The following is a 15,000-nucleotide window of genomic DNA, read 5'->3' on the forward strand; positions in this document are numbered from 1 at the left end:
CTTATTAGTTCTACACAAGTGTTGATAACCCAGTTTTCGCAAATTTAAAGTTCAACTAAAGCAAAACACATAACCTTGAGTTTCTCGGAAATAAATTGAGAATTTTGGGTGACTTTTTCCCAGAGCATAGAGGGAGTGCCTTTGTCGAAAAATTTTGGGAAGTTCAGAGTGTTTTACCCATGGCGGACTTTGTACACCTAACCGTAACGCAATTTTGGAAAGAGACATTGTCACGCTATTTTTAGTTCCACATTGAACATCCAACGGACCCTGTTGTGTCGATGGTAGCCACAAAATAAGGCAACTGTGATTTCATTTGAACTTAAAGGACTTTAATTTTGTAATGTACAGACTATCTTTACACCTGCTTTTTTTGGCTGCAAATGATTGGGGCGTCCTTGGGGGCCGGATGGGTTAACCCTTTCAGCCTCGATAGTGCCAAATGGCACTTATAGATTTTACTCTGTCTAACGCCAGACGATTTTACTCGTCAATGGGGAACCCCTCGGGGCTTAAAGGGTTAAATGGGTTAAGGAGGCTCAAAACAGTTTCAATGCTTTCAACAAACTGCACAAAGAGGGATTAAATCTACCCAACTGTTTTAAATAATGGCAAAGTTATGTTACCATGTGAAACACCAATAATTCCTTAGCAAGATGCACTCATCCATGTGATGTAGTAGATTACCATGGTAACAAAAGACTCATCCAAAAACGAACTTGGTGACCCCTTAGTAATTTTTATTGTCATAAAGTGATTAACCTACTGAGATAAAGCCCTCTGTAAAGTTTCAAAAAATTCTCTGGAGCAGATTTCAGAGTCTCCTTCTCAATTTTGGAAAATTTTAAGGTAGCTCTGAATGTGCTCCAGAGAATTTTTTTATTGTAGCTTCTGCTAATCACTTTCCAGCAATAAAAAATGGAGGTCACCGAGTTTGTTTATGAGATGTAAGTGTTTAAAGACAAGATTTATACATGGCTCTTTTGTTGCCATGGTAACCTATGACGTCACATCGACAAGTGCATCTTATTAAGCAATTATTGATGTTTCATTTGGTACCATAAAATGGCCATTTTATACATGAAACAGTGTTGTAGGATTAATAATCTTTTAATAAGACATTCCCTGCAAGTTAATTACTGAAACAGTTTGAGCCATCTTAACCCATTCACACCTCAAATGCCATAGGGTACCCCCCATAGACAAGTAAATTTGTGTGGCATCAGAAAGAGTAAAATCTATTAAGTGTCACTCTCAGGGGCAATCTTGTTCTCAGAGCCGTGATCCTTTTGGCCAGCGCCTGGATCGAGAGGTCTGGGGAATCGATTTAAGGGACAATTCTGATTGGCTGTTCTTTTTGTCATGTTGAGCATGCGTAAAAGAAATGGAAATGAACAGCTGGGGCTTATTTTTACTTGCTGCTGTAATGTACCCTGCTGCTGCACACAAGAAAAAGCTTTAAAAACAAAAGATGCCAATGAAATAGTGGCAACACCCAAACTAAACCCGCAAAAGCTTCTTGTGCTGTTGTTGTTGCAAAATTTTGACCACATATGATCACCATGCCCTGTTGTTTGGAGGAAAATCTCGCGACGAAGGAAATGCAAAATTTTCCAAGGGTGTCAAAGCCCGTGAAAATGAGGAATTTTCACAGTATGTCTGTCGACAATGTTCATGAAAAATAGAAGCGCTTGCACAATTTAAAGCTCTCTGCGTGGAATCAGACAAAAAGTGCACTAAAACCAGAAGCCCACTTTTTGGCCAAAAGCAAATTGATTCCCCCAGAGCTCTTGATCCGTGGCGCTAGCTAAAAGGATGGGAACGAGATTGTCTCAGGGGTCATTGGGTAACGAAACTTTGTTAACTGTGACATTGCTATTTTTAAAATGTAAGACCTGTTTGTTGCTTTGTTTCTAGTATCCCTTGTATGCTGGTGTTTTATTTGTTCTATGTTGGAGCATCCTTGTTTCAACCAGTCGCCTTTACATGGGCATGCACACACTTCAGGTAATACAAAAAGATTTAACTTAGAGATATGACAGTTATAGTTATGTAAAACATGTTATGGTGGATTTTTGACTCCCTGCCTGCGGATACACCTTAGCCTGCGATGCAAGCAGTTTGGTGAATTTTAGAAGCTTCTTTCCTCTGGGGTTGACTTTCAAGTGATCATGGCTACAAGAAAACACCAGAAAATCCAAGAGGAAGTTTCCAGGTTTTTTGAAAACACATTGTCAACTCTTTCCACTCTGTTTTGTCTTTACACTTTTAAGAAAGAGAACAATAAATTTTGACTGACAGGTGGATTTTTTCCAACCTTTTATCAGGCAATCAGGAATGATATTTTCTGTGTTTGTGGGTGAACAGACGTTTTGAAAATGTTGAGGGGTTGATTGCAGGTGGTTTCTCACTCCTTATCATGTCAGCTCCTCCCCCTCTCATATTCTGGTTTGACTTCGGCCCAGGTTTTTGTATGGCCATATTCAAAACAATAACTCAAAATTCAACCCCAGAGGAAAGAAGCGTCTAAAATTTGCCAAACCACCTGCTTCGCAGGCTACATGAATCATGGTGAGCAGTCAAGGTGAGTTTTTAGTGCTATTTTCTCCTTAAATGTACCCAAAATTTATTGAAAGTTGTAAATTTTTCCCACAACTTTAATTTGATACAAATAATATTAGATTCATACAAACTGGCTGAAAGTGGGCTGTCATTCCAGAAAAATCCATCTTTGGATTCTTTGTCTTTGGGAACAGAGTATCTGTGTCATCTGAGATCATAAATCCAATCTTTGATTCTCTCAGAGAAATGCACCCTTAGGCCAGTCCCACCCCCTCTTAGTTGCATAACACTTCATACTTCTGTTTCATTCTCCCCTTGCGAAGTCTGCCACTACCTTAATCAGTAGGTGCTTTACTATGCATCTCTATTTTTTCACTTCTAGGACCTGCTTGTTGGTGTGGCATTTTCTCTGTTTTTACTTGTCACCTTGCTGCCTCACTTGGATGACACAACTGAGAATTGGGTTTTAAACTCACCCTACTCGCCAATATTTGTGATTCTTGTGGGAATAGTCATGATAGGCCTTTACCCTTCACCACCATCAGAGACCCAAACCAGAAGTGATACAGCCATGATTGTCTTTGGCACTTGTGGTGGACTGATCGGTTGTTGGGGAAGATGCTATTTCCAAGGAATCCCAGATCCATACCTTGGTGCCCCATTTCCACTACGAATTCCTGGCTCAAAGGAGATAATCCAGATGCTTTTAAAGTTTGTTTTTGGCCTGACGGTGATAATACCTACGCGAAGTGTGATGAAATGTATGGTTTATTCTGTTGTGCCTTGGCTTCTTGCAGAGACAGATCCCAAGAAAAAGAAAGCTCTCTGTGAAATGCCACATCGCTTTTTTACTTATCTGATGCTTGGAATTACTGCATTTGGTCTTGTTCCACTTATGTTTGCTTACATGGAAATGTAACTGGGAGATGTTATGTTGCCTAGAAAATCCTGATTCACAAATTTGGTTATATATGGGAACACGTTTAAGTGCCCCTGTGACCAAAAAATCAATTCATATATTTCTTTGGATTTCAAAACTATGTTAACAAAACACTAAGTGACCCACGTTTTAAGCCTTGATTTCAAGAGACACCTCTTTATTTTAATGGTCCGCCATTAATAACATTATGTTTTTGAGAGAGCTGGATTGAGGAGTAAATGACGTCAAAGGCTCACTAGTTTAAGAATGCAATACGTGTATACGCCGCAGAATTAATATGCAGCACAGGGGTTTTGGGCTTTCAGACTTTTAAACTCACGCTTTGCATATATAATAAGCTGCGTTCACATGCTGAAATTTTAAGCTAGTGAGCCTCTGACGTCATGTTTCCCTGGATCCATTTGTCTGAATTCCATCGGTCAGTTTTGAACGTGAGTAATGGCGGACCGTGAAATCCAAAACTTACACTCAAAGTAAGTGGCCTTTGGATAAAAATCAAAGCTCAAAATTTAAAATTTTGCCAGTCAGGTGTTAAGCAAACACACTTTCAAAATCTGAAGGAAAAAAGGAAGTGTTTTTTTTTTTTATCACAGGGGCACTTTAAACACCCTAACAATAATTATTAATCATGTCCTAGAGCAGAACTCCAAAATAGAAAAATAATTATTTTGAAATAAGTTGTGAAGGGAATGTTCATCGTAGCTGTGGATTGCAAGCAACTCTTTCAAATATTAGCCTGAAAAAACCCTCAATCTTGTAGAATCCTGGACTATCACTCTCTTGACTCTTGTGGGATAAAACACAAATTCAATGTGAATGCTCCAACATAGCAAGTGACATGGTGGTGGACAAAACACTGACCCTCAGTCCATGGACTACCCAAATGGACTACCCAAATGGACTACCCTAAAATAGACTGCCTCTGTTTAACAACTATTCACCGAAGTGGAGGTGGCTAGTGGTGGAGTTTGAGTAGCCAATAAGAGCATGCTTCCAACGCTATCCACTCCTTCCGTATATACTAAAAAATACTATTTTGTATGAGTGCTATTGAAAGAACTGAGTTGATTATACATACATTGAACATACCTTGTTTATTTTCGTCTACACGACCACATAATCCAGGTTTTGCATCAGTTTCACTTCAATTACCGGTAAATGTAGTCGGCCATCACATTGGCTTGCACATTGTCCTCACTCAATTATAACCATTTTATAGTGAAAGTGGACTTGGCTATCAAGCTGTGTGCAATCCACAGGCATGCTGATGAACATTGTTCCACCTGTCAACTGGCCCCCGTTGACAAGTAAAATCATCTGACATTAGCATCAAATCTTTAAGTGTCTTTCTTAGAAGGGAAAGGGTTTTAATGCTGTTTATGGGAAAGGAAGATGTTTTGTCACATCAAGTTTCTATGAGGACTCCATTGTGATTAACAGCCAAAAGATACAGAAATTGATAGAGAAAGGATCTGTAGCAGTAAAATGTAATAATAATTATTTAATTTCATAGGAAAAAGTATCAATTCACTGCTTTGTTGTAAAATATTCAGTACCCAGCAATTAAAGTTGTACAATTTGTTCCAATGTGAAAATACACGGTGAAAAAACAAAGAAGGCCAGGCCGGACACAAAGTGGCTGAAAAAAATATTTTAATAAACTATTTTTTATTCTGTAGACTGCAAAAAAGGTATTTCTTTCCAAGGATAAAAGACATTGGTGAGCAATAATGCTCTATGCAGTGTAAACTTCACTTCCCCAGGGAAAGGGGCAACATTTCTTCTTCCACTACTTCATGGCAAATCCAACTATCTGTTCCTGGGAAATTAAAAACAAAAGGATTAACCAATAAAAAGTTATTTTGCTTTCTCATATGTTGTTGTCTTCAGTTTTTTTTTTTATAACTCTCTTATTCTTCCTATCTCATTTGAAAGTTTCACAGGTTCTTTGACAGGCAATGAAAACGTAGGATTCTTTCCAATGTATGATGCAAACCCCAACATCAGTTCTTCACCATTTATTAAAGTACAAAAATAGAAAGAAAGGGTTCTAAAGAACTCAACCAGTTTTATGCCTTTACTTCGTATAGTAAACACAGATGGCAATCAAAAAGCAACTAAAACAAAAAATACCATGCCAAATTACTCTTTATTGCAGCTTGAGGAAAAAACTAACAGGGCCAAAATTGTCATGTACTGACAAGACAAATGTGAAGAATAGACACCACTTAAGATCAGGATCATGTCAACTGGTTATTTTTCTACAACCAAACATTTAGAGAAGATAATACAATGAAAAGTTTACAAATTTCTAGTGTCTAAAGAACTGTGGTGCTGCGTCTGTGGGAGAGTGAAACAGGAAAATTTGGTTTTATCAAACATGTTGATAAAGGTCGAATTACCGAGTGTCAAGTATTTATGAGTCAATGAGTCATGATTCAATGAGTCAATGAGTTAGTGCAGTTAATTAAACCATAAAATAGACCGTATTCATAAATGGCGGTCAAGAAATTATTATTCTTTTGTCTTTATGCTAATCATCTTAACTAGCCTCACTTTGGAACAAAATTTCTTTTGAATTTTGCTTGTGTTTACGAGGCTAGTTAGGATGATTAGCATAAAGACAAAAGAATAATTACTTAGCCGCCATTTATGAATACAGTCTATGAAAGCTAAAATTTCAGTGAGTGCTTAGGCCTAATCACTGAAATGAGGGCTTAGGCTTAATCAACAAATTATTGCTATATTGACTGCGAGTCCATTGACTCGTGACTCATTGACTCATTTGACTCATAAAACATGCGTTCTCCGAATTACCACCAGGAACGACTTACATGTAGAAAGCTGACGTTTAGAGAGTTAGACCTTCGTCAGAGCGAACGACGAAGGACTAACACTGATAAAGGGCTAAATGCTTGAAACGTCAGCTTTTCAATGAAAAGTAATACTGTAAATGAAGGAAAATCTGTATTAGAGAAACAGATGGTGATCAATAAACAATCCTTTTGATTTATTCCAGGAATTTTTGATGAGTTAACCCTTTGATGCCCAAACCGGCCAGACTTAAAATTTTACTCTGTCTAACGCCCAACGATTTTACTCATTAATAGAGTCAGTGGGTTAAAGAAAAGATCGTATAATTTCAATAATTTATTATTGTAACTGATCTCCCAAAGGAGATTGAGAATGGGCTCCTTCCTCCTGTGTGGTTAACCACGGCTGAAAGTGTTAAGATACCTTTAATGGGGCTAAAGCATTAGCTCCAATCAGTCCAATTGATCTTGCAAGAACTGGCAACGGACTTGACGTAGAGTACACTCTCTTGAGGATGTCAATAGCACTGATCATTGGGACAACACTCTGCTGTCGTCTGGTTTCATAAGTTAACAGATGCTCAAGACAACCTGATGAAGACAGTAAAAGAAATGAGGAATCTGCATTTGTGGTGAAGAAAAGTGAGCGGAGGTTATCATGATGCTCATGCAGATGGGTTGTGTCCACAATTTAAAACATACAACTTTATGGAAAATAAAGAGTACATTGATGGAGAGTTGAGGACATACAATGTATGGTGATGGCTTCTTGAAACCTATAATATTATTTATTTCACTTAAGCAACATCTAAAAATAAACAACAGTAAAGTTGCAAGAAAGAGAGCCTTAATAGCCAAGGATTTTGATCACATACAGGAAGTTTAAAAATTACCAACGTCTTTGCCTTCTTCAGCTGCCTCAGAAAGGACATCTCGTAAACAAGCAACGTCACCAAAGCCAAGATTGACACCTTGTCCTGCTAAAGGGTGAACTCTATGGGCTGCATCACTGTTTGATAAGCAGATCTCATACAGTTTAATATTGCATTCATTCCGATCTAATTTCACCTTAATCCACATGGCATTTTTCTAAGTCACTGCTAAAGTGTGTAAGCATCGTGGTTAGTACAGAGCAACATAGAAGGAACTGCTCACTTACTTTAACCCTTTCACTCCCAATAGTGCCACTTACAGATTTTACTCTGTCTAATGCCAGACGATTTTACTCGTCAATGGGGAACCCCGAGGGGGTTAAAGGGTTAAAAGAATTATTGTGCTTCAATTTAATCAGATTAATGTCACAGTTCCCGAAGTATTTACTTAGATTATGATGACTGCAATTATCAGAGAGGGAGATAAAGAGCATACAAGATGTAGCAATGACAGAAAAACAAAGCTTGGGGAGGTTGCTGTGAGACTTAACCAAGTGCGAAAGCTGAGAGGTGAACCCAAATTTAATAAATTCAATGACAAAGCCTCTAAAGTGAGGAAAGGGTGGGAAAATGCAGTTCTGTTTGTTTGTTTGTTTTGTAAGCTTTGAAAGCTGGAAAATGGCACTTAATAGGACTAAACCAAATGAAAATAACATACCATCAAATACAATAAACTGGTGTAGCGATTAACATGACAAGAATAGCAATTCTCGTCCGTTTTGGCCAATAAAAACGATTGAGATAAATGTTGCACACAAATGCAACATATATAGATACTGAAAAGTTTGTCTAAATTGTACTGGCCATATTGTTATGTATGCGCATTCAAGAGATAATGAATGGGTATCCACGTCTCGTACGTGTTATATAATGTTTGCAAAGTATAACGTGACAGAGGAATAACAATCGAATGTGTCGTGCCCCATTAACTGCATTTTACACTGTTATTATAAAACTTTACTTACCCTATCAAAGCTAGCCTTGGCCTCACATATTCTGTTGCATGACCAAAACCATACGGAAACATGGCACGACTCTCTTCTGCAACTGCACTCACACTTGGGGGAGACTGGCTTACTGATGCTACGTCTGTCAATTGTATTATTAACATTTATGAATCATAATTATCATATGGCCTGTGTGGACTCGCGTGTGCTTTCATTGTAAAACTATTGGGAAAATCCCTGTATGAGGGCCAGAAAAAGCCATACAGTCTTGCTAGGAACACATACTGCTCTGTGCGATAATTAAATTTTAAAGGGTTTTGTTGCTTTAAACATCCAAGTTATTTACAGCCAGAAAAGCAAATGCAAACAACATAGATAAATTTTCTGTGAAAATTTGTGTTACTTATTTTGTCCAAACTTCATATTCTGAGCACCCATTAATAGCTGCGTAAAGGGCCCATAGGATAAAATGCTCATTGACTGAATTTAGGTCGGGCTGGACGGGAAAATATTTGGCCCTGATGGTAATGATGCATGGAGCTCGCTGTGCTCGGTCCATACACCATGACCTAGCACCAAATGTTTTCCTGTCTGGCCCTCCCACTCAGTCAATAAGTACATATTATTGAATAGGCCATTTCCAAGTTCATGTCTGCCTCCTCTTCAAGGTGAGTCTAAGTGCGAAGTTTTTCTGATGAAAATTAGTTTTCATTCATATGTAAAGTAGAACTAATTACCATCACAAAAACTTTGCACTTAGACTCCCTTTGAAGAGGAGGCGGATATGAACTCGGAAATGGCCTATTGGTGACTGCATGACTAGTTAGGGCCTGGTTACACTCATCTTCAATATAATTTGCACCATCTTGAGTGGGTTGAGTTTTTTCACAGGTTCACTACTTTGTTCACTAGTCTGGATTTCCCACTTCCGGTCATGAGTGAATAAATTAAGCAACATCCCCAAATTCCAATTTGATCTGGAACAAAGAAAACCTTCCAAACAAGATATTTCTGTGGGTAAACAAATAACATTTGAATGTTTATCATGCAGCAAAGTCCTGCTTCCTGTTGATTGCAAGCTGTGACTCTTCAGCTGTTGTGCTAATCTGTGCTACCGGTAATCTTCTCATTTCAACAGTACAACTTTGTAGAAACCAGAACTGAGATAAATGATTATAATAATTATCTTGATCCTTATCATTATTCTAAATAGATCTTTTCATTATTAGTTACAACTTACTAGTCCACGGCTGGATAACTGTAGCAAAAACATGTGTTATTCGTGTTACTTGATCCACAAGAGGATTCCGCTCACAGTCCTCCCACTTGAGATAAAAGGACAATGAAATAAAGACCGACTTAAGAAAAAAGTTGTTGACTAGAAGTCGTCGATATCACAATTAAGTGAATTTTCTGGTTCAATGAAGGAAATTACAGATCTGGTTTAAGAGTACTGTCATCAAATATAATTAATAAATTATATTCAGAAATGCTGTTTCATTATGGAAGCAACAAGATATAATTACTGGAGTTAAGGTAACAAGTACCTAACTTCTGCATAGAATGACTGACAGTGACTGACTGGGTGGCTGAGTTCAGTGACCAACAGAGTGAGTGAGTGGCTGACTGAATGAGTGTGTGACCGCATGAGTGTGTGACCACATGATTTAGTAACTGACTAAGTGCCTCACTTAGTGAGTGAATGAGTGAGTGACTGAGTAATAATTTAACAATAGCAATTGTATTCTTTATTGCACCTTACTCTCCAAAGGGAGGTATTGGTCTAGTTACAATAATGGTTTAAACACTAAGTGATAAAAATACAAAATAACATTTACCATATCCGTATACAACTGTACATTAGTAATTTGAAAATTCATGGCGCTTATTACATAATTTATTTTGTGAAAATAAGAATCTCTTTTTTTTTCTTTCAAACATGGAATGGATATATTTTTACCTATTATTTTAGATGTAACCTAGTTTTTGGCTGTAAATCCTTCCTCTTCTTGTTATCACTTAAATTGGTGAAACAAGTGTGAGCATTTGAAATATATGGTGCAGCTCACATCTTAAAGTGGTATACCCCCAACAATACATCAAGAAATGCTCTTCATTTTCTATGCAATTTTCAGTGACTGAGTGAGAAAGTAAATAAGTGAGCGAATGAATGAATGAACGAACAAATGAATGAGTTTAGTGTGTCCTAAACTGCATGGCCCCTTTAGATTTTCTCTGTCTACCTAGCTCCAAACCTTCCCTGAATTATATCACAAAAAGATTTTGATTATCTCTGTACAGCAATGTTTGCTATGAGAATTTTCGGAAAGTGGATGTTCTCTTTGATGGAATGCAGATGTCTGTTTCTCATACATAAAGTCAATGATTTAATAAACTTCATACTTACAAATGCATTGTTCACAGCATCAACAAATCTATCTTCCTCCATAGAGATGAGCTGCTTGGCATGTTCTGGATTTGTTGACCACACTAATGAACTTAAATTTTCTGTTAACTAGATTAAAGTAATAAAAAGGTGTTACTGTGTAGAGTAGTGTTGGGTAACAGACAAATGATATCACAACAATCAATTCTTGTGAATTCATGAAGAGTAAGAATAAATTGACTTATTCCATAAACGTTTCCCTTTGAACCCTTTCTTATTCTGACTGATGGAATTGCAAAAATATGACAACTCAAACATACAATTTGAAGAAATTTACATTTACAGTGAGAAATTCACTACATTGACTCACAAGGGCAAAATTTACGAAATAACACAGTAACTATTAGAGATAACAGAGATAAAATTAAGGAATACTAGGTCAAGGAGAGCACAAATAGTTTGAGAATCATACTCAGCTTGAAAGAACATCAGTACTACCATCTGCATTTTAAAAATTATTAATTAAGATAATAATTTATTATTTATATAAGATGAGTTTCTTACTGGTAAAAGAGCTATAGGTCCTGTTGGTAAAAATTTCTGCCATGCAACAATATTCTCTGTTATCTAAAAAAAATTTAAGTTGTTACTGGATAATTTCACAAAAATAATGAACAAATATTGATAATAAATTATTGCTAACATGTTTAATATTAGAATGCAGCAATGCACAAAACTGAACAAAATGACATGATGATAAATTTACTGAGAGCTTGTATTATAAAATATTATATTGAATCATAATCAAACAAAAATTGCGCCAAAAACTGCCGAAAAGTGTCGCCAGTTATATGCAAAAAATGAGTGCAAATCAATGACAAAGGCCAAAATACTAGTTTTACTCTTTTGTCTCAGTTGTCAACTCTTGACATTTGTCAACCCTTGATGTTACATATAAACCACAACACTTATTGATGGAATTTGTAATAAGTTGAGAGATAAATTATGTCCGATTGAGGAATACCTCGCCAAGTTGAAGTGTTGCCACTACTCCTGATTGATCATATTTCCATGAAAGATAATCCATTTTTGCTTGCTTACGCACTAAAGACTGTGGTCCATCTGCTCCTACCTAGCAAGAGTATACAAAAATCAAGCCATAATCACACCATTAAATAAAGTATCGTTATTAATATTACTGATTGACTTCACCCAAATATGGCTTCAAAATAACAATCTTCACTTTTTATTTTGTATTAATTGCACAAATGTCCACACTAGTGTTATATTCAGATAATCAGATACTGCTTCCTGAAGCCATTAGCTTAACATCATTACCTAATGACTACATAATCAGAGCAGAAGCCGACATTGCACACACAATGCAGCATGATGTTTTCAAATGAGAAAAGTGATCCTTGCATTTGGCTGAACAATTTCAGCAATTTTTCAGGTGTCTATAAGAGACTGTCACAGTAAATTGATTAAATTGTCCAGCTCAGTGAAAGGATCACTTCTCTCATTTGTGTTTAGCCTGTACTTCAAATATACATTCATGACATTCATGATGTTGTCAGTTGTTAGGGCTTAAACCCATTTGATGTTTATCTCACCCCCACCCCGCCCCCCCCCCCACTGGGAGGCGTGGTGGCCTCATGGTTAGTGTGCTCAACTCCGGAGCAAATGGTCCGGGTTGGGGTCCTGGCCGGGAACATTGTGTTGTGTTTTTGGGCAACACACTTTACTCCCACGGTGCCTCTCTCCACTCAGGTGTATAAAATGGGTACCGGGAAAATGCTGAGGCTAACCCTGAGATGGACTGGCATCCCATCCAGGGGGGAGTAGAAATACTCCTAGTCGCTTCATGCCATGGAAAGCGGGATAAGCTCCGGCCTGATGGGCCACTTGGCTCGTATGCAGACTTTACCTTTAGTAACTGATAAGTAAAATTGTCTGGCGTTAGACAGAGTAAAATCTATTAATTAAGGGTCAATCCCAGGGGGCAATGGGTTAAAACGGCAAATAAATTGATTATCACATTCATTTAAGCCTTAACCAATATCTAATATTGAAGACTTTGAATAAATTAAGATGATCAACATATATATACAGTAGTACCACTAATCTTGAGTGCAGTGTTCTTCCATCCTCCAGCTCTAATGTTGCCCATGGATGGCCTACTTCTTCAGCATCCTTGAGGTAAATGAAATGACAACATGCTTCATGAAATGTATGAATTGAAATACTTTGAAAAGGTTATTTCATTTGCTGCTGGAGCTTTCCACATAGTTCAAGGAGACACCAGATTCTGCTAACCAAACCAAAACACCTTGAATGATCATCATGCATAGAAAGACCTTTCCCTATTTTATCCCCTGAGAGAGAGATTTTTATCATAGGTAATCTTATCAACAGGAGAATGCTAAAGGCTAAAATTATAATAACTTAATTGACCCACCCCACAGGGGCTTTTCAGGATCAATAAAACATTATAACACTACAGAACATGGCCCAGTTGGTCAATTTAAAGCTGATTAACGATAATCCCAGATTAAAAATTGACCAAGAAGTTTATTTCCCTACTCCCAAATGCTGTTCAATGCTGATATTTGGCAAAACTTTACATTAGAAGACTGAAGTAAATCTTGAAAAACAAAGATAAGCAAAAGAAACTTTCACCAAAAAGTTGAAAACATGAAACAACCATTTACGCTAATCCTGGATTAAGTTAATCAGCTTTAAAACAACCAGGCCCAGAACAATAATTTTTAAGAATCTCAACTAGCCGGAGACAAACCAGTTGGCTATTGACAAGTTGAAACAGGGACTAACAGGAACAACTTTAATAACTCAGCTATTGGTCTGCACGGGTCTTGATGCTGGGATCTCAAAATCTCAAGCCATTAGCACCCTCACTACTCAACCATGCTGTTTCCATGCAAAGATTAATTAAATTAAAGAGACAAGTGAGAGAACTAGATACCAGATCTCTTGCTATATCAGGAAGACTCAGTTTCTTGAGCTTGGTTCCATAGAAAACCTTCACTCGAGATTCCAAAACTTTAAGTTGCTTTCTGAGAGCAGCAATAGTTACTGGATTTTCTACAATAAAGCCCATATCTAAGGAGCTGTCACCAAATTCTCTTAATGGATCAAAAGTAATGTGAGCATCACTGCATCCATCCCAAACCTATAAATAAGAAACAAAAATTGAAAAGGAATTCCAGTGGAAATCATTCTACCTTTAATCATATTCACAGTATGGACAACACTGGAGAACAGAGTTGTACCTCCTGAATAATTAATTTTGACAGATTCTGATAGATGCAGAGGAACCAAAGACATCACTTTCATCCAAGAGCATTATCATTCCAATTCTACTTACACAAGCCTCGCTACTGACATATGTAGCCATACCAGATTTATCGGAGTTGCGTTCTACTTCATGCAACCACAAAACTTACTTGCATTCTTTGAAATGGCTTGAATCGTGTGCTGCATATATGGTCCCAGGCACCAATACCTAATTTTAATAACAAATTCATATCATTGCCACTGGCAGGGTCATTGAATTAGGTTATGGGGTATAAATACTACGCTACACTTACATTGTTCAACAGAAAGGTCAATAACTAAGTAAGTGATATCCTTTACTTAAACATGATTAGAATAAAAGCAGTACAGTACATGCTTGAGGGGTTGTGTGTGGCTACTACAAGTGAAAGTGGATAAAATACATCAAATGATAAATAAATCAGGCTAAAGGCAGAGAATGACAATGCAAAATATATACTTCCATAATTCAAGATAATTTAAGATTAAAATCAAAAATTAAAAATTGGATGTCTTCTTCACTACCATGCAACTATATAGGTGAACTGGTAAATCTGAATTCCCTCAATGTTGGATCAGATTGCACCTTTCTATAGAATTGCTTAAAATAATTTGAGACAGAGTTCTATGACACAGCACAACTCTATAGTGCTGAAAACTGTAAGGAAATTATATTAGTACCCCCTTTGACTCTTTGCCTCGTATTAAAGAGTGACAATATTATTACAGATTTTACTCTGTCCAATGTGAGACAATGTTACTTGTAAGTGGTAAACATAATAGGGACAAAAGGGTTGAAAGAACGGATCACCAATACCAGTATATTTAACAAAGTAAAAAATTGATTGTCAACATGCTACTACTGCACCACCGACAGTCATAACTTGAATGTCTGATATGAACTTGAAAGATAATTTGTTGATGACAGTTAACCAACAGTTGACTGTAGTTTTGTTACCAATAACCACTGAAGTACACTGAAGCCATAGACCGAATGCATAAATGGCCGCCAAAAAAATGTTCTTTTGTTTATGTGCTAATTAGCCTCACTAGCCTCCTTTGCATGGACAAAATACAAAAGAAAGGT

At 37.1% G+C, this 15,000-nt stretch overlaps 2 protein-coding genes across 3 annotated transcripts in view; one reads left to right on the top strand and one right to left on the bottom strand.

Annotated features, from left to right (window-relative positions):
- Positions 1 to 5,376, top strand: part of LOC138025994 (sphingosine-1-phosphate phosphatase 2-like) — a 6,231-nt gene extending 855 nt beyond the window's left edge. Inside the window, exons 2-3 of the mRNA XM_068873162.1 lie at positions 1,918 to 2,007; positions 2,945 to 5,376. Coding sequence (XP_068729263.1) covers positions 1,918 to 2,007; positions 2,945 to 3,481 — 627 coding nt within the window. The 3' untranslated portion in view covers positions 3,482 to 5,376. The remainder of the gene's footprint in view (positions 1 to 1,917; positions 2,008 to 2,944) is intronic.
- The window catches only part of LOC138025993 (ubiquinone biosynthesis monooxygenase COQ6, mitochondrial-like), an 11,338-nt gene continuing 1,476 nt past the window's right edge, over positions 5,139 to 15,000 (bottom strand). For both annotated transcript variants that reach the window (XM_068873160.1, XM_068873161.1), the window contains 11 exons: positions 14,045 to 14,103; positions 13,564 to 13,770; positions 12,699 to 12,773; positions 11,605 to 11,712; positions 11,145 to 11,207; positions 10,602 to 10,709; positions 9,435 to 9,519; positions 8,213 to 8,336; positions 7,209 to 7,324; positions 6,740 to 6,906; positions 5,139 to 5,321 (listed from right to left, as the gene is read on the bottom strand). In XM_068873160.1, the coding sequence (XP_068729261.1) occupies positions 5,292 to 5,321; positions 6,740 to 6,906; positions 7,209 to 7,324; positions 8,213 to 8,336; positions 9,435 to 9,519; positions 10,602 to 10,709; positions 11,145 to 11,207; positions 11,605 to 11,712; positions 12,699 to 12,773; positions 13,564 to 13,770; positions 14,045 to 14,103 (1,142 nt within the window). In that variant the 3' untranslated portion in view covers positions 5,139 to 5,291. The remainder of the gene's footprint in view (positions 5,322 to 6,739; positions 6,907 to 7,208; positions 7,325 to 8,212; positions 8,337 to 9,434; positions 9,520 to 10,601; positions 10,710 to 11,144; positions 11,208 to 11,604; positions 11,713 to 12,698; positions 12,774 to 13,563; positions 13,771 to 14,044; positions 14,104 to 15,000) is intronic.

This window comes from Montipora capricornis, chromosome 12, assembly GCF_036669925.1.
Source record: "Montipora capricornis isolate CH-2021 chromosome 12, ASM3666992v2, whole genome shotgun sequence".
Classification (NCBI taxonomy): domain Eukaryota; kingdom Metazoa; phylum Cnidaria; class Anthozoa; order Scleractinia; family Acroporidae; genus Montipora; species Montipora capricornis.